Source organism: Schistocerca nitens, chromosome 1 (assembly GCF_023898315.1).
Source record: "Schistocerca nitens isolate TAMUIC-IGC-003100 chromosome 1, iqSchNite1.1, whole genome shotgun sequence".
Taxonomy (NCBI): domain Eukaryota; kingdom Metazoa; phylum Arthropoda; class Insecta; order Orthoptera; family Acrididae; genus Schistocerca; species Schistocerca nitens.
Window position 1 is genome coordinate 793,431,351 of NC_064614.1, and position 26,330 is coordinate 793,457,680.

The 26,330-nt window shown below is 40.4% G+C and overlaps 1 protein-coding gene across 3 annotated transcripts in view; it reads left to right on the forward strand.

The window, feature by feature from the left end:
- The window catches only part of LOC126262339 (AP-1 complex subunit sigma-2), a 71,252-nt gene that overhangs the window by 3,197 nt on the left and 41,725 nt on the right, over positions 1-26,330 (forward strand). For all 3 annotated transcript variants that reach the window (XM_049958927.1, XM_049958911.1, XM_049958919.1), the window contains exons 2-3: positions 382-560; positions 18,680-18,788. In XM_049958927.1, coding sequence (XP_049814884.1) covers positions 382-560; positions 18,680-18,788 — 288 coding nt within the window. The remainder of the gene's footprint in view (positions 1-381; positions 561-18,679; positions 18,789-26,330) is intronic.

Sequence of the window (26,330 nt, forward strand, 5' to 3'; positions counted from 1 at the left end):
GAGCCATTTGAACCATTTGATTACACATGTACAAACATTGCTAGACTATTACCAACAAACTGATGTTCTCACTGGCATTGGTGGACAGTTGGCACATGACAGAGAGATGATTTGTGTTGGAACTTGATTCCCAAGCTGTAAAAAGTCAACTAAAAAGTAATTTCAATCAATCTGTTAACTTACCAGTGTCATTGTGCACTCAAGACAAATTTGCACATCTTGAACTACTTTTGGTGCCTTTGGTTAAGTTATTTGTTAACCTGTATAATGACAAATGATTCCTTTTTTTTGTAAAATATGCTTGCTCTTTTCAGAATAGTGCATTAACATAATGGAAAATAAACACAGCTTTATTATTATTACTTTTTTTTTCATTTTTAGATGCAGTTCATGTTGCTATTTAGCCGCCAAGGAAAGCTGAGACTGCAGAAATGGTATGTTGCTCACCCTGACAAAGTAAAGAAGAAGATCACACGAGAGTTAATAACCACAATTTTGGCAAGAAAACCAAAAATGAGCAGCTTTCTTGAATGGAAGGATGTAAAAGTTGTGTACAAAAGGTAAAATGACAATAGGTATTTCCTAGTATGCAGAAATTATGCATAAGCTTTTGTTGTTGAGTGAAGAAGATATTTAATTATCTGTATTTTAAATTTTCCGTTTCTGAACTTAATTGTCTGTCTACATGCTGCACATTCATGTTTTATAAGCCACCCTTTATTCCCTTTGTTGTTTATTTATTGTGTTTTGTATAGATTAGAGGAGTCTCCCCACATCACAGTAGTTATTATTTTCATACTGAAAGTACCAAGCACTGATATGATTGTCTATTATCCCTTCATGGAAGAAGGGAAATACTAAGGACACTAATGATACACATATAGAACAGCAGGTTACCATATTACAGCTTACATACAATAAGGTTAATGCTATGTACTCACTACAAAGGTGATCGGGTTACTCAGAGTGCAACTTTGTGCACCTTACGTGGCAGAAAGAAGAGACACAGGAAATACAAACAGGAGTGCATAATGCATATACAATGTGATGAACAGTGAGAATATGGTGGGACTCCAATGACAGTGAACCCTCCTCTGTCCTTTCAGCCTCCTTCCCTTCTCCTTCTTGGAGATCAATTGAAGAGGTTGGCAGAAAAATGTGCTAACCCACAAAAACTTACTTTCAGCTGTTGTAGACAATAAGCCTAGTTAAATTCAAAGAAAAGAGCACAAATAAAATGATACAAATTTCTTTGTATAGAAGACAGTTTTTTTTCTAGTGGTACCAGTGGTACACTTGATAGCACAAAAATTGGCCACCTTTCAGAAGTCAAAGTCTGGCCATCTGCACAGACTGGCAATGCCGTAGGATGTGGAAGTGTCTTAATAAAAAATCATCTTCTGCTTGAGCTGTTGCAGTCCTTTTTGTGCTTATGGTGTAGTGGTAAAAGTAGCACAATCACTCATTCTTTTTTATTTTTTAAGCATTTTGGCTGAGCCCCAACAATAACAACAAAGTTCATTGTTGTTTGATTACATTAATTCTGAAGATAATTGCATAAAAAATATTACCATCTGCTATGCAACGGGAAAGACTCACTACACAGGTTCTATAAATCACACTTAAGTAATCAGTTCATTGCAGTCCTACTTTCACTGTTCTGAAATATAATGAGCATTAGTTCATCATCATCATCATTTACGACTGATTATGCCTTTCAGCATTCAGTCTTGAGCATAGCCCCTTTATAAAATTCCTCCATGATCCCCTATTCAGTGCTAACATTGGTGCCTCTTCTGATGTTAAACCTATTACTTCAAAATCATTCTTAACCGAATCCAGGTACCTTCTCCTTGGTCTACCTCGACTCCTCCTACCCTCTACTGCTGAACCCATGAGTCTCTTGGGTAACCTTGCTTCTCCCATGCGTGTAACATGACCCCACCATCTAAGCCTGTTCGCCCTGACTGCTACATCTATAGAGTTCATTCCCAGTTTTTCTTTGATTTCCTCATTGTGGACACCCTCCTGCCATTGTTCCCATCTACTAGTACCTGCAATCATCCTAGCTACTTTCATATCCGTAACCTCAACCTTGTTGATAAGGTAACCTGAATCCACCCAGCTTTCGCTCCCATACAGCAAGGTTGGTCGAAAGATTGAACGGTGCACAGATAACTTAGTCTTGGTACTGACTTCCTTCTTGCAGAAGAGAGTAGATCGTAGCTGAGCGCTCACTGCATTAGCTTTGCTACACCTCGCTTCCAGTTCTTTCACTATGTTGCCATCCTGTGAGAATATGCATCCTAAGTACTTGAAACCGTCCACCTGTTCTAACTTTGTTCCTCCTATTTGGCACTCAATCCGTTTATATTTCTTTACCACTGACATTACTTTCGTTTTGGAGATGCTAATCTTCATACCATAGTCCTTACATTTCTGATCTAGCTCTGAAATATTACTCTGCAAACTTTCAATCGAATCTGCCATCACAACTAAGTCATCCACATATGCAAGACTGCTTATTTTGTGTTCACATATCTTAATCTCACCCAGCCAGTCTATTGTTTTCAACATATGATCCATAAATAATATGAACAACAGTGGAGACAGGTTGCAGCCTTGTCTTACCCCTGAAACTACTCTGAACCATGAACTCAATTTACCGTCAACTCTAACTGCTGCCTGACTATCCATGTAAAGACCTTTAATTGCTTGCAAAAGTTTGCCTCCTATTCCATAATCTCGTAGAACAGACAATAACTTCCTCCTAGGAACCCGGTCATATGCCATTTGGATTAAAAGACACAGCATTCTGATTCACATATATACTATAATCTGGCTAACAATGACCACTGTTAAAATAAGATAGTGGTAAATTCTTCATTTGTGTGGCCGAGGGTATTTTCGTTCTTCATTGCAACAACCAAAAAACATGCAGTTTTTGTAGTTGCAACGACAGAACAAAAATATGCTTTACTAAGGTATTGGAAGTTTGGCATCACGAATCAGCACCATATGGGTAGTTTCCACAAATTCTAGAACTGTCTGCTCATCTCTGCTGTCTTATTACACCTTGATAATTCCTATATAAATGTTATGGTAGCCTAGAGGTGTCATTCGTATGAAACCATCAGGGACTAAATTAATAACATTTTGTGACTGGGGTGCTGTGTAGAAAATTAGTACCATACTTTGCGTGGTGAAGCTATAAATATTTTGGATTCTCTCTGTCTTAAAAGAACTGCAAGTTGAAAAGCTGTTAAACATAAGTGTCTTTCACGTTTATGCTCTTCACAGCCGGATATGATTGCCATCTTCAGGTGAAATCGCTGAGCATACAGTCACACCGGAACGGAATGAACATCAGAAACAGTGGCTCCTTTATACCCCGGGTCCAGGCCACTGCACCTGCACGAGAAGTGAAAGAGCTGCCCCCTGTGGAGCAAAGAATTGCATCGCCACTGGCGGTAGAAACTGGCGAAAGTGATAAATCGCAAATTAAGATGTAGCGGGTCAAAAAGCAGACTGTTGTTGTTTTATATAAGATAAAATAGGTTTCCATATCTTGCTTAAAGGAAAACCTTTATCTCTATTAATACTGTCATCAGTTGATTGTATTTTGATGGATTCCTTGAGCATACAATCCCAGTAATGAGGAGGCGGAGCAGTAATTCGCGTCTCTTTTAAACGACATGTTATGCCCCTCATTGATTCAATGTTTGGTGACTGCAGATTTTTCAGGCTGGAGCAAACATACGTGATGCTGATATTCCACACATCGGTCATGAACATTGCGAATAGTCTGTCCAGTATAAGCCTTTCCACAGTGACAGAGAAACAAAGCTCTAGTCTTGGTCAAAGGCAAAAGGACACTTTATAGCATATTTCCTGAGAATTATACCGAGCGAGGTGGCGCATTGGCTAGCACACGGGACTCGCATTCGGGAGGACGATGGTTCAATCCCACGTCCGGCCATCCTGATTTAGGTTTTCCGTGATTTCCCTAAATCACTCCAGGCAAATGCCGGGATGGTTCCTTTGAATGGGCATGGGCGGCTTTCTTCCCCGTCCTTCCCTAATCCGATGAGACCGATGATCTCGCTGTCTGGTCTCCTCCCCCAAACAATCCAATCCTGAGAATTATAGAAATTTTTGAGAAATACTTCCAGCAAAAGTTAGAAAAGTGACTGATTTACTACATTTTCTTTTTTGTGTACTAGAACACCCAAAAAAGGTAATTTGACATCTTTCAATTTCCATCGAAAATTTGATAAGTGAATGAAGACAGCTAATGATCTAAAAACTGATTAAGAGCTTCCATTCCAAGTGGCCCACTGAAAATATCAATGTAAAAACATGTAAGTTGAACAGAAGTAGTCCTGAGTGCGATATCTTCAAAATCTTCCATAAATAGATTGGCGACAATAGGGGAAAGAGGACTCCCTATAGCCACACCATCAGTTTGTTCAAAAAATATGTCATTAAATAGAAAAAAAATGTCGATATCAACACATGGTGACACAGCTCAGTAGTTTTATCATCCAAAAGTTGACCAATTAACAACAAAGACTCAACCAAAGGTACCTGGGTAGAAAGAGAAACCACATCAAAACTAACTAAAAGTTCGGGTGTTCCAATGTATAAAGACTTCAACCGTTGAATAAAATCAGTCGAGTTGGATAAATGATGTTCACATTTCCCAGTGTAAGGGCCGAGGACGGAAGCAAGATATTTAGCTAAATTATAAGTGGGAGTGCCCAAATTACTAACAGTAGGACAAAGAGGAGTTCCAGGTTTATGCACCTTCGGTAAACCATACAGCCTGTGTGGTACTGCTGCCCCTGGATGAAATTTTTTTGATGGTGTCCTTTGGCAGGGAGCTCTTATTAAGTGAAATAGTCTTCCGCTTTATCTGGTCTGTAGGATCGCTCCAAAGTTTATGGTAAACAGAATCATCCAATAAACAGGCCATTTTAGCCAAATAAACTTCACGAGACAAAAGAACAGTGGCACTACCTTTATCAGCAGGAAGGACTAAAATATCCTTAAATTTCCTCAATGACCGAATGGACATCTTTTTCACTGGAAGAAATATTCCTTTGTGATGGCGATGCACAACAAAGATGATAAGAAACTTCCTGTCTAATTTCCTCTGCCAAATCTTAAGGAAAGCGAGCAATGGCCCTTTCAACAGTGCTAATAAAATAAACAGTAGGCAAGTTCCTTGGTGTAAAGTTTATACCTTTTTCCAAAACCGACAAAGTAGCATCATCCAATTTCTTGTCAGTCAAATTAATAACAGTCCGATGATGAGTAATGTCATTGGATGTGGATGGTTGTTGGGGAAGTTGAAGAAATTTCGAAGATTGTTTCTTAGTCGTATTCTTCTGTGTAGAATCCGAATATGCCCATGAAGCTTCATCAACCCACTTCCAGGATGCGGGAGACAGATGAGGAGAAAGTTCTAAATGCAAGAAATACAATTCTTTGGATATCAGATCCAACTGTTGACATGTGAAATGAATTCTTTCCCATACTAACGCCAAAATAGCATGTTACTTGATCCTTTTTGCCTCTTAGTATCAATAAAGTGAGAAAATTTAGCAAATTTTGGAACAATACCGTCGTTATGGCATCTCAATAAAAATACAAGTGAACTCAGCAACTTTCCTTTCTTCTTGCAAAATTTATCAAACTTCATAATAAGAATTACCATCTCCTCCACGTAGAAGTTTCTGATGTGAATCCGTAGATTTTCCTGGCATCTTATATGTGTATGCTCTTCTCAGGTATTCCTGCCTGTTGTAAGAGGCGACTAAAAGGAGTCTCACACATGTTGGCCTTTATGTGATGGTCCCCTGTAGGGTTTGATCTCCATTCTTCAAAACTTTTTCCAAAGAGCGAGCCAGTTGAGGAAGGGCGCCTTACATGGTGCATCGTGTCCATCGTGCCTTGAGATCTGTAGCCCACTTTCTCATCGTCACATTACAGTCCGGCTCATTCTCCATCTCTTGGGCGAGGACACCTTCCTGGGTCCATTTTCCACCATGCATTATGCAGTGCCGCTTTCTGTGCCGACGATGACCATGGACGTTTTTGCGCTGATATCCAGCACGGTAGCCAGTCCATTGTGGTGGGACCTCAACGTACCCTGTTGGTTGTAGCCCCCTGACAACACAGAGATCGCTCTGCTGATGCCTGCAGTGTTAACTCCCCACGTATGCCAAGGAGTAGATGCCTGTCATCCTGGGGCATTGGGACTCCTGGGAATGGCCATGGTGCCAGGTGGCCTTTGTTGCAGCTGGGTGGCGCCCATGGGAAGGCCCCCTGGTCGGAGTGCGTGGCATCAGGGCAGATGATGCGTGATGAAGTGTACCACATCACCACTTGTTGGTGATCAAAAACCAGCAGTCTCTAAGCATTCTAAGTTTTAGTACAATTCAAGGAAGTGCGACTCTAAATCATTCCCCTCCCTGGTCACATCATGGGAGGAACGCCATGCTAAGGATGGCAGCGAACCTTATTCACCCCGGTACCTCGTATGTACGAGAACTGATGGGGACTCCTTCATTTCAGTGAACCCACAGTTTTTTGTAGACCATTTAGAGGACAAGCTTGGGAAGGTGGAGGGCTTGTCCAAAATACTGTCTGGGTCAGTCTGGATAAAAACAGCATCCTCTGCCCAATCATGGGCATTACTCGCTTCTGACAAGCTGGGGGATGTATCCGTTATCATCATGCCCCATAAGAGCTTAAATATGGTCCAGGGACCATCTTTTGCAGTCTGACGATGAGCTGCGCACCAACTTAGAGCGACGATGCGTTCATTTTGTCTGGTGCATCCATCAGGGTCCGAGGGATAATCAGTTTGCCATCGGTGCCTTCTTCTAGGCCTTCGAGGGTAATACATTGCCCGAGAAGGTCAAGGTGATGTAAAGCCATATATCCCTCCCCCTATGCGGTGCTTTTAGTGCTAGAAGTTTGGCCATTTGTCTTCCCACTGTACTTCCAGTGTCACGTGTCCAGATTGTGGACATCCATCACATCCCAATACTCCATGTGCCCGGCCTCCCATCTATGTCAGATGCAGAGAGCTTCTTCTCCTTGCTCACCAGACTACAGGATTTTACAGCGCGAAAGGAAAATCATGGAATACAAGACCCTGGACCGACTGACACCTACATTGAGGCTAAGAGGAAATTTGAGCGTCTACATCCTGTGGCTATGACCTCCTCTTACGCTGCCACTATGAGAGCAGTTGTAGCCCCATCCTTTCCGTGAATTCCGGTCGGCTCTCCGAGCCGGAAGACACCACCTGCCCCCCCTTGATGATGAGGGCATTTCCCTCCCTGTTGCTCCGACACCACCCACCTGGGGAGGACTGCCTACCTCCCCCCCCCCCTTCCCCTCCCCTCCGCAACCATCGGGGACACCAGTCCCCACTTCTCAGCCGGAGAAGCGTAAGTCTTCTTCAGCACCTCTCGCTAGGAATGAGTCCCTTGGGTCACTCCCTTCCCAGGTCTGCTAGTGGCTGAAGTGCCCAAAAGTAGCTGGTGGTAGGGCTTCATGATCATCCTTAGTCCCAGCCAGAGAAACCCAAGCAGCAGTGAGAGAAATCCAAAAAGAAGACCCCCCGAAGATCAAGGGACTTGCGGTGGCACCCACACCGCTGCTACCTACAAGCTTTGCTTCTGACGATGAGGTAGAGATTCTGGCGTCCACTGAGGACCTAGATTTCGCCGGACCCTCAGACACCATGGATACAGACTGCTCAGGAAATAAATTGGTGGTAGCAGGCGACCCTGAGGTGTAAACTGCCTCATTGAATGTTCCATGCCTTCCCAGCCTCACGATCACTTCATCCTCCAGTGGAATTGCGGCAATTTTTCACCGCCTGGCTGAGCTACAGCAACTGTTAAGCTTCACATCTGCTTTCTGCATTGCCCTCCAGGAAACCTGGTTCCTGGCAAAGCGGAACCCTGCGCTGTGTGGCTATAAGGCATATTACAGGAACTGTAGTGACTATAATCGAGTGGCCGGTGGAGTTTGCATCTATGTCCTGAACTCAGTATGCAGTGAACCTGTGCCCCTCCAAACTCCTCTTGAAGCTGTGGCTGTCAGGATAAGGATGACACAGGAAATAACTGTCTGCAACGTATATCTTCCTCCAGATGGTGCAGTACCATTGAACACATTGGCTGCACTGATTGATCAACTCCCTAAACCTTTCCTACTTTTGGTAGATTTTAATGCTCATAACAACTTGTGTGGTGGCACCGTGCTTACTCGCCGAGGCAGAGTTGTCAAAAATTTACTGTCACAACTCGACATCTGCCTCTTAAATATAGGTGCCCCCACACATTTCAGTGTGGCACATGGCACATATTTGGCCATTGATCTCTCAGTTTGCAGTCTTGGCCCTCTCCCATCTATCCACTGGAGGGCACATGACAACCTGTGTGGTAGTGACCACTTCCCCATTTTCCTGTCACTGCCCTGGTGTCAGGCCCATGGACACCTGCCTAGATGGGCTTTAACCCTTTGCACTTCATTAGGCAGACACAGGGCTGCTCCGCCCGCTCTTATTTAAATCGCCGCTGCCTGGGCGGCAGTGCACCGCAGATTTGCGCGGATCTCTTTGTGGAAACAATGTGGCTGCTGGCCAACAATTGGGGTATACATTAAAACAAAATGTGTGCTTTCATTCATATATTTACATAAGCTTTTACAGTACAAAACTTTCCATTGTGTGGTATTTTTTGAAACACTCTTCAGGGTGGAGAGCTGGGTTTCGTGAGCATGTTTCGCAGTAATACACAGTTTCATGCCTGCCACCTTTCTTTTTTTTGTCTGAGCACACTGCACAGTCCTTATGCTTGTTCCCAGGAAGCTTGTTAATAATGTGCAACTTTCCATTCAAGCGTTCCTCGTCATCAGAAGTTGAACGACGTCCTTGTTTCTGTCCTTGAGTTCTTTCTTCGGCAACTAATCCTCTTATAACACTTTTACGGAATGCTTTGTGAGACGGTATTGTCAAGTTGTTTTTCTCACAGTGGTTCTTGTATAGTAAATAGCTGTTTATAAGTCCTACCTCCAACAGCCAGAAGTATAGTTTTCGCCATCATTTGAGACTTTTCATTAGAAAACCGTTACTGGAAATAAAATGGTCAGATCGATCAACTCCACCCATCTTTGAAGTATAATCAATAATCACATTCGGTTTCTTTATTTCTTCCCTTTCCTTTCTGTTTCTCCTTTCTGTAAGTGACACCGAGTTATTGGCTTTTGTAGAAAGCACGAGAACTGTTCATTTATCTTGCCGTGCCAGAACCATCATTTTGTTGTTGCGGAGGCATTTTCGTTCGTGCTTCCTTAGACGCAGAGCTCCTTTTTTGATTGTAGCTGGAAGGTTTTTGTGATTGTCCTGAATCGTTCCTGTGAGATGCATATTCTGTTTCAACAGCTCATCAGCTAATGCAACACTTGTATAAAAATGGTCAATGTACAAATGATACCCTGATTGCCCTGTAGCATTTCTGATATTAGCTAGCAGCTGAAGAACTATTCTCTCAGAAAAATTCAAGTGTGGACAAATCAATGACTCAGTTGTTACAGCGCCAAAATGTATATATATAACTATTTGATGAATCCGAAATTACATAAACTCTGAGTCCCCATTTTGTTGGTTTTTGAGGATTGTAAATTTTGAATAATACACGACCCTTGAACGATACTGTAGATTCATCAGCAGCTAAATACTGATATGGTTGATAAATTTCGAGAAACCTGCCAGACAAGTAATTCAATACATTTGTCACTTTACTCAGACGTGACTGAACCTGACTATTGACATGTGTAGCACTCGTCGGATTAGAAACATGAAGTGCCCAGAAAATTTGCATAAATCATTGGTGACTAAAACAGTCTGGAAATAAGTTGGATGATTGTAACCATTCTCTTGAAAAAAAGTCCTGCAAGTTCTTACACTTCTGTAATGCTATATTCAGTAGAACACCATGGAAGCGTTTCATTTCTTCCATGGTAACATTTCTCCAGTCCCACCATGCAGAATGTTATGGAAGTGGTGTCACTTTACGTATTTTTGATGTAGCATACCTATTCGTTTCATCTGCTATTTGTTGAAATAGGTTATCTGTAAAAATTAATTGAAAGTATCCGACAGGCGATGATGGAACAGAACTACTTTCTGTTACAAAACCACACTTTGATTCGTCAAAAGGAAAATCTGTGAAGTCAGTGTCGCTTCACATTCGCCACGAATCATCTGCTGAATCCCTAGAAACATGCACATTGTCACTGTTTTCTTCATCATTCTCACTTGAATTGTTTTGAAATGAATCACTATCATAATCAAAATCATTTTCACTCTCGTTTTCACTTAGAGATTGCTCTAAAAGATCTAAAATCTCTTCCTCAGAAAGGACTGTACGTGAACAACTAGCCATTTCGAGCGCGTGGACTTGAACGTAATAATTATAATCTTTGACTTAACACAGCTGCTACTGTTCGACACAGAGTTAACACTATTTCTCCTAGATGGCAGCACACTGCAGCAATAATGCCTAGGAGACTCAAAATACATTTGAGAGCTTCGAAAAGTCGTGTCGAATGAGGCTCGACATCGGAGCGGAAAACAAATTTCGCAATGTCGAGTGGCACTCGACACTGGAGTGGAAAGGGTTAAACAAGACTGACTGGAAAACTTTCACCTCTGCTGTCACCGTTGCATCTCCCCCACATGGTAACATCAATGTGATGGTTGAGCACATGACTACAACAATTGTTTCTGTGGCAGAAAACGTGATCTCTTGCTCTTTAGGGTGCCCCCGTGGTCGCTGGAAATCACTGAAGCAATTAAGGTGCGTCAGCGAGCTCTACAGTGGCATAAGCGGCACCCTTTCCTGGAGCACCTCGTAGCCTTTAAATGGCTCTGTGCCCACGTTTGCCATCTTATCAAACGACGGAAACAGGAGTGTTGGGAAAGATACGTCTCTACCATTGGGTGCCATATGTCATCTTCCCAAGTGTGGGCAAAGATCAAACGTGTTTTCGGGTACCAGACCTCAACAGGTGTTCCCGGTGTTAACATAAAAGGCAAGTTATCTACTGATGAAAACGCTATTGCTGAGAACTTTGCTGAGCACTATGCTCGAGCCTCTGCGTCAGAGAATTACCCCCCAGCCTTTCACACTCTCAAACGGCGTCTGAAAGGGAAAGTGATTTCATTCCCTACAAGCCATAGTGAATCCTATAACGCCCCATTTACAGATTGGGAGCTCCTCAGTGCCCTGGCACATTGCCCCAACACAGCTCCGGGGCCAGATCAGATCCACAGTCAGAGGTTAAACATCTCTCATCTGACTACAAGCAGCATATCCTCGTCACCTTCAACCGGATCTGGTGTGATGACTTCTTTCCATTGCAATGGTGGGAGAGCACCATCATTTCGGTGTTCAAACCCAGTAAAAACCCACTTGATGTGGATAGCTATTGGCCCATCAGCCTCTCCTACGTTCTTTGTAAGCTTCTGGAACGTATGGTGTGTCGGTGGTTGAGTTGGGTTCTGGAATCACGTGGCCTACTGGCTCCATGTCAGGGCAGCTTCTGCCAGGGTTGCTGTAGCACTGATAGTCTTGTGTCCCTTCAATCTGCCATCTGCACAGCCTTTTCCAGACGCCAACACCTGGTTGCCATCTTTTTTGATTTACGAAAAGCGTATGGCATGACCTGGCGACATCATATCCTTGCCACGTTATACGAGTGGGGTCTCCGAGGCCCGCTCCCCATTTTTATCCAACATTTCCTGTCACTTCGTACTTTCCAGGAGAATAGAGTCCCGTGCTCACAGGCAGCACACTGTACCTGGTACATGCGGTGCTCGGAGACCACAGCGCAGCTACGATACCTTATAACAGTCCGAAACCAGTCGTGTGAAAATAAAGAAATTTACAACTGAAGCGGTATTTTCAACCTCTGCTATAATGCTCAGTTGCGAATGTTCTTCCAACAGGATTGTTTGTAACCTACATGTGTTGTATAATTTCACAGTGTTCACCTGGTTTATCAAGCTTATTTCATGCAGAAAATCAAACCTACCATGTTGTTGTTGTGGTCTTCAGTCCTGAGACTGGTTTGATGCAGCTCTCCATGCTACTCTATCCTGTGCAAGCTTCTTCATCTCCCAGTACCTACTGCAACCTACATCCTTCTGAATCTGCTTAGTGTATTCATCTCTTGGTCTCTCTCTACGATTTTTACCCTCCACGCTGCCCTCCAATGCTAAATTGGTGATCCCTTGATGCCTCAAAACATGTCCTACCAACCGATCCCTTCTTCTAGTCAAGTTATGCCACAAACTTCTCTTCTCCCTAATCCTATTCAATACCTCCTCATTAGTTACGTGATCTACCCACCTTATCTTCAGCATTCTTCTGTAGCAACACATTTCGAAAGCTTCCATTCTCTTCTTGTCCAAACTGGTTATCGTCCATGTTTCACTTCCATACATGGCTACACTCCATACAAATACTTTCAGAAACGACTTCCTGACACTTAAATCTATACTCGATGTTAACAAATTTCTCTTCTTCAGAAACGATTTCCTTGCCATTGCCAGTCTACATTTTATATCCTCTCTACTTCGACCATCATCAGTTATTTTACTCCCTAAATAGCAAAACTCCTTTACTACTTTAAGTGTCTCATTTCCTAATCTAATCCCCTCAGCATCACCCGATTTAATTTGACTACATTCCATTATCCTCGTTTTGCTTTTGTTGATGTTCATCTTATATCCTCCTTTCAAGACACTGTCCATTCCGTTCAACTGCTCTTCCAAGTCCTTTGCTGTCTCTGACAGAATTACAATGTCATCGGCGAACCTCAAAGTTTTTACTTCTTCTCCATGAATTTTAATACCTACTCCGAATTTTTCTTTTGTTTCCTTTACTGCTTGCTCAATATACAGATTGAATAACATCGGGGAGAGGCTACAACCCTGTCTCACTCCTTTCCCAACCACTGCTTCCCTTTCATGCCCCTTGACCCTTATAACTGCCATCTGGTTTCTGTACAAATTGTAAATAGCCTTTCGCTCCCTGTATTTTACCCCTGCCACCTTCAGAATTTGAAAGAGAGTATTCCAGTTAACGTTGTCAAAAGCTTTCTCTAAGTCTGCAAATGCTAGAAACGTAGGTTTGCCTTTCCTTAATCTTTCTTCTAAGATAAGTCGTAAGGTTAGTATTGCCTCACGTGTTCCAACATTTCTACGGAATCCAAACTGATCTTCCCCGAGGTCTGCTTCTACCAGTTTTTCCATTCGTCTGTAAAGAATTCGCATTAGTATTTTGCAGCTGTGACTTATTAAACTGATAGTTCGGTAATTTTCACATCTGTCAACACCTGCTTTCTTTGGGATTGGAATTATTATATTCTTCTTGAAGTCTGAGGGTATTTCGCCTGTGTCATACATCTTGCTCACCAGATGGTAGAGTTTTGTCATGACTGGTTCTCCCAAGGCTATCAGTAGTTCTAATGGAATGTTGTCTACTCCCGGGGCCTTGTTTCGACTCAGGTCTTTCAGTGCTCTGTCAAACTCTTCACGCTGTATCTTATCTCCCATTTCATCTTCATCTACATCCTCTTCCATTTCCATAATATTGTCCTCAAGTACATCGCCCTTGTATAAACCCTCTATATACTCCTTCCACCTTTCTGCCTTTCCTTCTTTGCTTAGAACTGGGTTGTCATCTGAGCTCTTGATATTCATACAAGTGGTTCTCTTCTCTCCAAAGGTCTCTTTAATTTTCCTGTAGGCAGTATCTATCTTATCCTAGTGAGATAAGCCTCTACATCCTTACATTTGTCCTCTAGCCATCCCTGCTTAGCCATTTTGCACTTCCTGTTGATCTCATTTTTGAGACGTTTGTATTCCTTTTTGCCTGCTTCATATACTGCATTTTTATATTTTCTCCTTTCATCAATTAAATTCAATATTTCTTCTGTTACCCAAGGATTTCTATTAGCCCTCGTCTTTTTACCTACTTGATCCTCTGCTGCCTTCACTACTTCATCCCTCAGAGCTACCCATTCTTCTTCTACTGTATTTCTTTCCCCCATTCCTGACAATTGTTCCCTTATGCTCTTCCTGAAACTCTCTACAACCTCTGGTTTTTTCAGTTTATCCAGGTCCCTTCTCCTTAAATTTCCACCTTTTTGCAGTTTCTTCAGTTTCAATCTGCAGTTCATAACCAATAGATTGTGGTCGGAGTCCACATCTGCCCCTGGAAATGTCTTAAAATTTAAAACCTGGTTCCTGAAGCTCTGTCTTACAGTTATATAATCTATCTGATACCTTTTAGTATCTCCAGGATTCTTCCAGGTACACAACCTTCTTTTATGATTCTTGAACCAAGTGTTAGCTATGATTAAGTTATGCTCTGTGCAAAATTCTACAAGGCGTCTTCCTCTTTCATTTCTTCCCCCCAATCCATATTCACCTACTATGTTTCCTTCTCTCCCTTTTCCTACTGACGAATTCCAGTCACCCATGACTATTAAATTTTCGTCTCCCTTCACTACCTGAATAATTTCTTTTATCTCGTCATACATTTCATCAATTTCTTCATCATCTGCAGAGCTAGTTGGCATATAAACTTGTACTACTGTAGTAGGCATGGGCTTCGTGTCTATGTTGGCCACAATAATGCGTTCACTATGCTGTTTGTAGTAGCTAACCCACACTCCTATTTTTTTATTCATTATTAAACCTACTCCTGCATTACCCCTATTTGATTTTGTATTTATAACCCTGTAATCACCTGACCAAAAGTCTTGTTCTTCCTGCCACCAAACTTCATTAATTCCCACTATATCTAACTTTAACCTATCCATTTCCCTTTTTAAATTTTCTAACCTACCTGCCCGATTAAGGGATCTGACATTCCACGCTCCGATCCGTAGAACGCCAGTTTTCTTTCTCCTGATAATGACGTCCTCTTGAGTAGTCCCCGCCCGGAGATCCGAATGGGGGACTATTTTACCTCCGGAATATTTTACCCAAGAGGACGCCATCATCTTTTAATCATACAGTAAAGCTGCATGTCCTCGGGAAAATTTACGGCTGTAGTTTCCCCTTGCTTTCAGCCGTTCGCAGTACCAGCACAGCAAGGCCGTTTTGGTTATGTTACAAGGCCAGATCAGTCAATCATCCAGACTGTTGCCCCTGCAACTACTGAAAAGGCTGCTGCCCCTCTTCAGGAACCACATGTTTGTCTGGCCTCTCAACAGATACCCCTCCGTTGTGGTTGCACCTACGGTACGGCCATCTGTATCGCTGAGGCACGCAAGCCTCCCCACCAACGGCAAGGTCCATGGTTCATGGGGGGAAACCTACCATAAGACACAGTTTTATGCTTTTTACTGATGCAAGTCGAGAAACAAGATCAAGATGTGCAGCGTTCACCTGGTGGGATGGAGGCCAGCGTAAAGTGTCTGCTGCTGTAGGGCATTAAGAGTTCTGATCCTGATGCAGCGACAAACTCTTACGTAGAAGGTTTTGCTATTCCTGGTGAGTTTGAAAGTAAAGCAAGTTACCTTTGAGGTTCCGTCAGACTGATATGTTTAACAGACAGCTGGAATGGTTTTAAAAAAAAGGAATAAATATATAAATGAGGGTTTCTGAACTGCTGAATTTGCATCTACATTGTGCAATATTTACCAGTAGATCACAAACAGATGTGGCACTGCTTGAGTGGAAGACAACACTTCCTACAGTGTTGCCAGATTGTGCAGATTACCGGATCTTAAATTGTGAACTGTGGCCAATTTTTGCAGGCAAATGTACATTTGAAATTACTTGTTATCAGCTTATGGTGCATTCAGATATACAACAGATAACATGATCAGACTAATCCTTACTAAATTAAGGATTAGCACTTTCTTCTGCCGATCCCTTCAATTAAAATACGCAATAGTCCCAAAAATCTCTGTTTTATGGCCACCTATTATGAATTGGATGTTTGAGATGGCATGAGGTTAAAATAACAGTGGTATTGTACACTCAGATATGATGGTTGTATTACCATTTAACTATAAAGATGTTTGGAAAAAATAATTTTGGTATGAGTGTAGCATACATTGCAGGTTGCATATGATATGTATTTGTGGGGAGTAAGGTTCAGTGCATAAGGAATTTAAAAATGTTCACCTCTTACTGGCCCCTTTTTTACATTTTTCCTTGCCTCAGAAGAATATAAAAAGTGAAATATTTGGTCATACAACCTATTTCTTTTACTTATTCTGAACAAAATTACTACACCATGGAGGTTTCACCTAAGAAGTCGTATAATTTTGGACATAGATGGGCGATACAGATATGAAATAAACAATTCAAATTTGTTTAAAAATGGCATGATTGTAGCCCTGTTATTTGTATATCTGTGATATAGTACTTGCCACATTCTTTCAATTTGATTCTGCTATTCCATGACCATTATTCGCTGTGCTTTTGAGCTGTTGATGATTGAGGAACATCTACTCTTTTTTGTTTTCCTCACCTCCATGTGACAGCAGATTTCTCGACAAGTGAAGTGATTATTACTGACTCGATTTCAGTAGAAGACTGTACCTTAAACTTGATTAGTGGGCTGGCTATAATACACTTGTCCTTGTTTCCCCTGCACAGGTCCCTTAGACTTATCATTGACATGCCACTCACGGTCACTTGGACATTTTGTGATAGATCCTGTACCAGTTGCAGATGATAGGTTAGTACTTGAGGCACCTATGATATTCTTGATTCATGTCTCGCAGTAGCCCACTTGACACACCCATTTGTAGCTGCTTTTAATCACTTGACAACTGTCAAGTTGATTTCTAGCTGCTTATGAGCAGCAACTAACTTGTTCTGTGCCTAAGAATGGCATTCATGGGAGTCTGCATTGTGGCTTTAAACTAAGCTTGCTGATTCTATTTTAATTTTTTTGGTCCATTAAGCTCCAACTACTACAGGTTTCCTTTAAGAACTGAAGTGATTAACTCACACCAGAGAGATTTCAGTTTTAATAAGGGAAAAACTTGGAGTTGAATTTGTTTCACTGAATCCACCTGGAACTTTTTTGCAAAGTGTACATTCCTGCTGAAAGGAAAAACTAAATGTAACACAATATGTGCCACAGTAACTCCTGATTTATTACAAAATTTGTTATGTACTACACTCATAACATCTGAAAATTCTCAGAAATGTATATTTATTTATGTAGGTGTGCTCTGAAATTTGTAGTGAACGAAATATGGTTTTCATGATACTCAATGTTTCGAAATACACAATACTATCATGATACTAATGCTAGTTACGAAACAGTCAACATGAAAAGCACATTTAATTTTTGTGTGAAGTTTCAGGATCATGTTTCTTTTGATGAAAGTTTATCTGAGCAGCTTGGATTTTGTTCGAAAACAAAGAAAATACTGGAAGTTTCTTTTATACACAAATATATAAAAATAAACTAACAAAAATTTCTGAATTTTGCACTTTGCTAGTTTTGTTCTGCACTAGAGTGCCAAGGTGACTGCTGTATCGTTAGTATATCCCACTAAAAACAGCAAATCTTATGGAGCACAGCGAAGCACATGTATCCCAAGAGACAGCTAACAATGAATTCTCTTTCTCTCTCTGCACAGAATGCTTCACACACCTGTGTTCTCTCTTGACCCATGTATTTCTTAGAAATGTGAGTAGGAAGCAAAACTTAGTCCTTTTAAAGGTTTCCATTCTGATTGCCTTTCAGCACACTACTTTCTCATCAAGATTACCTACAATTTGAGGTAACTGGGGTTGTTCTGACAGCCAGTTGGCATCTCTGAGTGTCACACTAGGTATTTGTCAGGTGTGGTGCTTGATACAGCCTTCTGAGGATTGGCAATAAGTGCTATAGCATATCATGCATACTGTGGCATTGTTATTCTTTAGACAAACTAATGTTCACAAGAAGGAAAAAAAAAAAAAGATTTGACAACTGTGAGCTCATGATGGTCTGTACTTATAAGTTAGTAGTAGGTTGAAGCTCTTAGATTTGGCTACCTGCACAATGTAAAGCTTGTATGCACTGCACAGCATAGTAGGTCAGCAGACATGGGAGCAGACAGCGATATATCCATTATAGCATCCCTTGTGGATAAGGTCTCTGTCCTCTCACATGCAATTCATTTTGTGGTTTTTTGCAGGATTATGGTTCTTTACATTGTCTTCTGCTTTTATCTTGTACAGCAAGTTCTTCTGTGTGGCTAAGTAGTTAGTAGCATTTTGAGATGTGAAAAATACATTTGGGAAGGATGCATATTTACTTCTTTTAAGACTATATAACTTGACTGTGCCATGCTTTTTGTATTAATACAGCGTATTTTACTGAGATTGCTGTTGTTAGGCAATGATACACTATTTGTAATAATTTTCTCGAGCACTCTATAGACTATTTATATCCAATATGGCCATTCAGAGGTCGCCAATCCATTCAGCCCCAAAATGCTGATCTTTGTCATTTTCAGCTTTGAGTGTCCTGTGTATTTTATGTCATTTTAATTCTTTTTTGTTCTACAACTTTTGCTGGTGCTGTACAAAGTAATTTCCTAATGTTTTCCTATTTAATTTTTATAGGTATGCAAGTTTGTACTTTTGCTGTGCTATTGAACAAAAGGATAATGAACTGCTGACACTGGAAATCATTCATCGTTATGTTGAGCTGTTGGATAAATATTTTGGAAGTGTAAGTGTTTTTTAACATAGTGTTAAGTGTTGAGAGGTTTTGAAAACTGTGTGAACATTCAGCTTGTTTTTTATTTGTTTGGTGTTTAGTGTAGTTTATTATTAAACATATTATATGTATAAGTCTTGATCATTAAGTCAAGACATGAAATGTCCCGTAGTTTCTATTCTCTTTATTCCCCCCTGATCTCAGGGGGGTAGGGAGGGTAATGATCGCTGTGTCTGTGATATTTTTGATAAAGCCACACACGTTCCTCGGGTCATCCCAAATGGTAAGCTCTACAGAGAGCTCAGCATTTGTTTCTTGGGTACAGGCTTTGTGAACCTGGATTTCCTGTGCTGAGGCTGGTGAGAACCGTAAGTTCTCTTCATCATTGTAAGCTATTGGCATGCTTCAGTGGCAAATACACGGGGTGGTGGTGGTGGAGCATTGTGTGCTACAGGGAATGGGGTTTTCTGCCTGGATTGCAAAGCTGGATAACACCTCTATGGAAAAAAAAACACACCCTCGATATTAAGGTGTGTTGTGCACCAATGAGATGCTTGGTTATTGAGCCAGAACAATTGCTAGGAGGTAACCTCTGGGGAACCTCTGCCTGGGTGGACATTTACTAACATAGCTGCTTGTGGGATGCCTATGAAGCTTATATCTCCCAGTGGTTCAGGTGATCAGTTGGGAAGTATTAATAGCCAAACCCCAAAGAGACATTGTGTGGTTAATCCACCTGAGATGTCTGTCAATATAAGAGAAACCAGTGACAGTAATGTGCCACATTGCATAGTAACAGTCACAAAATAGGTCACTGTAATCTTGGCAATGTCTCATGGGTTCACTGTTACGTAATTAGTTTTATTAAACATGTAGAAGGTTCATTTGGGATAGGAAAAAAAAGGGGGTGGGGTTGCCTTTGTACATATACAAAGCTTTGCAGGGACTTGCAGGGCAACTAAAAAATATCACAGGGCTACACAATGGTACACTGCTGGTTGAGACACGGAAAGCTACCCAAGTGAACAATTCGTTAAATACCAAACTACTTGGAGAATATGCTATCAACAGCAAGCTGCACACTGAGATAAATTGTTGTTTTTATGAGAAGTAATGTGCTGGGGCATTAAGAATATAGATTCTAAAGAACTCCAACAGTAATGGGAAAGTGAATATGGTACTGAAGTTCAGAATTTCTTGAAAAGGGTTTATTGAGCTCCATGAGTCACTGTTTTGTATCCTGACATTTAGTTTATCGAACTTGCCTATCTATATTGTGGAAAGCTTTCTCTACATTACAGTTATGCCCTCTGTGCCCAATCCAGCGCCATGCATTAAATGTCAGTGCTTTGATCATCGCAACGGGGGTTGTAAAAGTCAGGCTGTGTGTGGAAGATGTGGATCCACTATCTGTGAACATGTTGTTCTGTATACTATCGCACCCAGGTGTGTCAACTGCTCCCAAGCCTATCCAGTTTGGAGCAAAGAATGTCTTGTCTAAGCAGAAGAGAAGAAAAGCCAGGAGACTGAAGTCAGCTAACACATCTCATTCTATGGTGTTTAAGTTAACATAGCCACCTACCTTTGGGAAGTTGCCTCAGCATTGAAGCAGCACATGCAGAAGACTATGGTTGGCCCCTAAACATTGATAGCTGAGCCGAGTGTGTCAGTGAGCAACAGCACTACTAGTCTGACAGCCAAACTTTGCTACCACTGAAATAATGGTAGCTGCAGAACCTCGACAGAAAAGAAAACCTTAGTTAAGAGAGAGGAGGGGCTATTTTCATAAACACCACCTACCAATCCTGGGTCATTCCATATCATCATCCAGAAGTTTTAGGAAATGACACCCATCATCATGCAAATCTGTGAAATTTTGGGTAGTGGAAGTTTACCTAGATATATTCATATTTCCAAAATGTAAATGTTGCAGGTCAATTACTTTTTCACTTATGATAAAAAGAAGTTGTATAGATTCAGGAATTCAGGCTTTCATAGATAAGCTCCTTTATAATTTAAAAATGCAATATTTCCTACAGTTTTTGCAGTGGAAGCTTGAATTTTTTTAAGTTAAAGAGGAAGGTTTATATTTTTATAGTCTTGCTTCTTGTAGTGAATGCCCATCATCTACATCTCAGAAAAAAAATGTGAATAATTTCTTTTAAACAAAATCCATGCATGGACATTATAATTTTTTTAAGGTATTGCCCCCTCATAGATACCTTTGAAAAATTTACAATGTTATTATAAATATGCCATTATGTCACACAAAAAGAATCAATGTCTGGAAATGATGGGAAGTGTGAAAAACAACATTATTGTAAAAGAAATATTGAAGTTGCTAATTCATGAGTACCATGTCACCACGAAATTGCTGAAGTTGGCTACACTGGATTTACCTAGGAACAAATCATATTTGAGAACACTTGTTTTATTGCCACTAAGTGTATTGCATCATCCAGTTCCTTTGTTTTGAGTCATGTGTTTATTGAGCATGCAGTTCTAAGCTCTTGTACTGAATTGTACCCAGAGTCAATTATTGGTTAAAAATTCAAATGTTGCAGTTTTTAACTATTCATTCCATAACAAAAGCAAGTCCCCTAATGGTACAATAATAATGTGAAATACTTTAGTAATGAAACAGTGAGATGGAATGATTTTTCATTATTTAATTACTTTTTAGGTTACACTAATCATCTTTTGAATTATTTACGACAAATATTGATTTTATGACTGAAGCATTTCTGAAAGTACAAGGAGGCAGTGTTGTCTTGGACAGTATCTGCGAGATCCACAGCATTTACGAAAAGACTATGTAACATCAGTATGACCTTATTGTAAAGTCGTTTTTGTAATGCCATTTAACCTGAAGATGATGTATAATCCTTGAAACATGTCGCTAAATAAATAAGTAATGCAATAGTTGACAAAGTTTGTGACTGGTAGTGGTAATTAAAAAAAAACTTTGTATATTCCCTGACTTGTGTGAATGAACTGATCAGTGAAGAACAAGAACTTTTATTATGGTGAAGCAACAGTCATTCATACTGTGATTTAACTATTTCATGTGCGTGTGTTAAACACAAAGACAGGTACCCGCGCAGATTCCCTCTTCATAAGAAAATGTGCTGTGATCACTTCAAGTGCCATAAACGATCTGTTTCATCTGGATTGCATGAAATTAGTTTAGAAAAGGCAAATACCTTTAAAATGAGAGGCTTTAGCATTATTCCTAAAATTTCACATACATATCAAGTTGAGCTGGCTGCTGATGCAAACACTATCCCTGACAGTGATTTAACAGAACTGGAAGAAAAGGCAAAACATCATGATGAACTCATGGAAAAAATCAAACAGAAAATTGAATATGCAAATAATTGTGAAAAAATTCAGTTATTTACTCTTGTGCCGCCAACTTGGTCTCTACAGTAAGTAGGTTTCAAATTTAAAGTTTCTGAATATTTGGTACGGCAGGCAAGAGCTCTTTTAATGGAGAAGGGAAAAATGGCTGAGCGGAAAAGAGGAAAGACATTGCCACATGGTACAGTGCAAAAGGTAAAGAGTTTTTATTTGGATAACGAAGACACAAGAATAATGCCTGGGAAAAAAGACAAAGTGAGCACCAGTAAAAATACCTATGGACAAAAGCATCTTGTTTTAAGTAATTTAACTGAACTGTATTCTCTGTATAAAAAAAGTATCCTGAAGACAATGTACAAATCTCAAAATTTGCTTGTCTTAGACCAAAACAGTGTATACTTGCAGGATCATCAGGAACACATACCGTATGTGTGTGCATTTACCACCAAAATGTTAAATTGCTTCTAAATTCCATTTCTATTAAAGAAACATACAAAGATCTAATTAAAATAATAACATGTGATATAAACAACTGAGCCTGTGTACTTTGTTTGTGTGAAAAGTGCCCCACCAGTTCATTGCTTCAAACCCACTTAGAAAATGAATTAGGAGACTATGATCCTGATGAGATAGTTCAGTACAGTCGGTGGATACCAACTGATAGAATGACTTTAAGTGTTCAAATCACTTATCTATCAGAATTCTGACACACTAATTAAGAAAATTGAAAAACTTATTCCACACTATTTTATTTCTAAATCACAATCTGTTTATCTGAAAATGAAGAAGGAAACACTTGATGAAGACTCAGTGTTAATTTTAATGAATTTCAGTGAAAATCTCAATTTTGTTGTTAAAGATGAAGTACAGGGGTACCATTGGAACAATGGCAGCTGCACTCTTCACACTGTCCATATATATTACAAAAAGGACAAACAGTTGCATGCAAAAAGTATTTGTATTGTTTCTGATGATCTAGAACATGATGTTGCCTTGGTGTACCAGACTCAGAAGACTGTGTTGAATTTTTTTAAGTGTGAATTTCCAGAAATTCATCTAGCATATGTTGACTATTTCACTGCTGGTTGTGCTGCACAGTATTAAAATTATAAGAATTTCAGAAATATCTGCTACCATGAACACGACTTCAACATAAAGTGTATATGAGGCAATTATCCAAAATATTTTTTATAATTCAACAATAAAATTAAATAAAATTAATTTACAAAAATTTAATTGGACAGTTCTAACTTGTCCGAAAGGATATTCATAGAAAAAACAGTCAGCATACCATTTTTTGTTTAAAAACTGCAGCCAATTTTCAAATTTTTACCGTTTGCATTGAAGCATCCCATTGCAATAAAAATTGGCAAATGTTAATGATATTAGATACAAAATCAGTACACAAAATCTCAGTTCACAAGTAGATAATGGGTGTCATGGGCTGATGGACGACTTGACATGGAAAGACCCTCCTTACTTCTGTTCCTCCCAAATGACTTACAAGCAGTCACTGTATAAGTGCATTTGCATTGTGAGTCGACAATATATTAACTCTATCTGCCTCCACATGAGGCTTTAGACAAAGAGACTCTCAGTTCCCCCAAACACTTTCTCCTCTGTGGTGAATTTAACACACACAATGTGCTTTGAGTTCTGGCAATATGCTCCAAGGGTAGAGCAATTGAGAGACTTCTCGTGTGTGTGTGTGTGTGTGTGTGTGTGTGTTTTAACACCAGGCACAGCATGAATTCCAACACTGAAACAGGACCATTCACAGCTATCAGTGTCTACGTATGCTCTCTAGCCTTTGCACATACTGCTGAGTGGGAAGAAATAGTTGATGACAAAGAAGTGGTTGCTTCCGAATCTGGATTCAGCTGCCAGACTCGTGCCCAAAAGAAAGACTCCACAATGGGTGGTCATTAGGGCAAAATGGCCACTCCGTATACAGCTTTCTGTGGATCCTGTTACTAAAATGATCCATCACACCTTTGAAGCATCCATTCCACAGCCCTGGGTCAGCTGAAAAGGCAGCTTGCCCGTTGGTGGATGGCGAATGCTGCTCTGCAGTCAGGCGGCTCTATTTAGGTTCAAGTCCTAGCCAACTTCAGAGAACACAGCCTTTTGGATAGTGGGGACAAAATTTTGCAGAATTATTACTGGCAGCCAAAATAGATCGTGGCAACAGTTCCTGACTACCATACACCATTACACAAAAAGTACATTATAGGAAATTATCAAGAGGGTTTCTGTGAGAACTGAGAGGTGCCCAATGACTGTTGTAATAGTGAATGGAAGTCTCCAGATAAACCGATGAGACATTGCTGATTATAGTGGCCTATTTCGTGACTGTTGCCACCACTGTCAGTCAGGATTTAGATTTCCGACACTAAAGAGTAGCTGCTGAGAGGAGCAATAGGAACTTCAGTCTCAGAACTGATGAAGTGTAAAACTCCCCCTTTCTCATGTGGGAGCGAAATTATGCATTGTCTGTAGCCCTCGACACATCACGAGGTCTTGATAGGGCCTATTATAGTATGTTACGGCACCAGACAGGACATAGCAAAGAAACCTTCCTTGCTCTTGTAATCTCCTGTGGACATTGAGACGCTTTCCCAGTTTGTGACGAGAGGCAATTTTAATTCCACTTTTAAAACCTGAGGAGGACTGTACATACCTGAGTAGCTGTTATAAGGTTGCCCTCATCCTTGGGTGTATGTAAATTGCTGCCTTAATTCTCTTAGCAGTTTTCAGTGTGGCTTTAGGAGACATCACTGCATCTTTGATAACCTGGCCCCCTTGGAAACTGCTATACAACAGACTTTCCTGCAATGACATCACCTAATGAGTGTGTTCATGACATCGAGAAGGCTTACACTATTGCTTGAAGGCACAATATCCCCAGGCACTTTCATGAATGATGGTTTCAGTGATGTCTTTTTAACTTTACACAATCTTTCCTCTAATCACACTATTTTAGATATTGAGTTGGTGATGTCCGTTCTGCAGTTTTGAGCAAGAGAACAGACCCCCTCAGGGTACTGTCTTAAGAGTGACTGGCTTTGCCATTGCTATGAAAAGCAAATGTTTACAGGTAAATGTCCTGTCCAATGCTCCCTGAGCCTTTCAAGAACAACTCGCGAGTTGCAGCAGACTATTTGATGTTTGGAGGAAAGGGGTTTTTAAATTCTCAACCGAGAAATCTGTGTGCATTCTTTTTAACTCTTCATGTTGCGTTTTAAATTTTCCTGAGTTGACAATTGGGACACTGTTCATAATTTTCAAGACACTGTGAGATCTCTGTGCCTCATATTTGACTCTTAACCATACACGGTTGCCACACCTTAAGGACCTTAAGAGATGGTTCCTCAAAGTACTCAGTATTTTGAAATGTCTTAGCCACAGTTCGTGGCAAGCAGACCAAATTTGTCTGTTCCAGTTTTAGGGAGCCTTTGTGTGATCTCACAACCCAAACTTCCAGATGTGACACAATCACATGGGTAACAGATGTGTGTCAATTGGGTATGAACCAAAACACCGATTTAGTTTGTGCCGTCTGCTGTCGTCCAGTAGAACATGTGTGAACGGTAATTAAAAGCGTCTTAAGAGCTACGGACCATAGGAAAAGTGTATATGTGAATTATTGTATTGTTGATCTCATGTGGGTGAGAAGGTAGAGCGTTCGGTCGTTGTACCAAAGTGCTGCATTCAAATCCCCCTGATTATAATTTTTTTTTTTTACTGTTTAATGTGAAACTTTATATGAGAGAACACTTTCCTGGCATGTAAAAGGACTTCTTGGAATTTGTAGCAATGTTCTTTTGGCAATTTGCTTTCACTTGTTAGTTGAACATTTTGAACTTATTACTGATTTTATTATTTTGTTTATTAATAATTATTATTATTTAGGTTTACTATTTTCAAAGAAACAAAGTGAAAACAGAATACCCAGAGTACATGGTTATAAACTCCAAACAGCCCTTTTACATGTCATAAACACGTTATCCCATATAACGCTCTCATGCATAATACATTAAAAAATGTTTGTCATCATCGGTGTTTTAACATGGGACTACTGGTATGAGGCTCTAATACTCTACCTCCCCCCCTCCCTCCCTCCCCCTCCCCCCTTTTTTTTTTAAAAAGAAATAAAACAAATTGGTTTATTTGTCACTACAGAGCACGAAATAA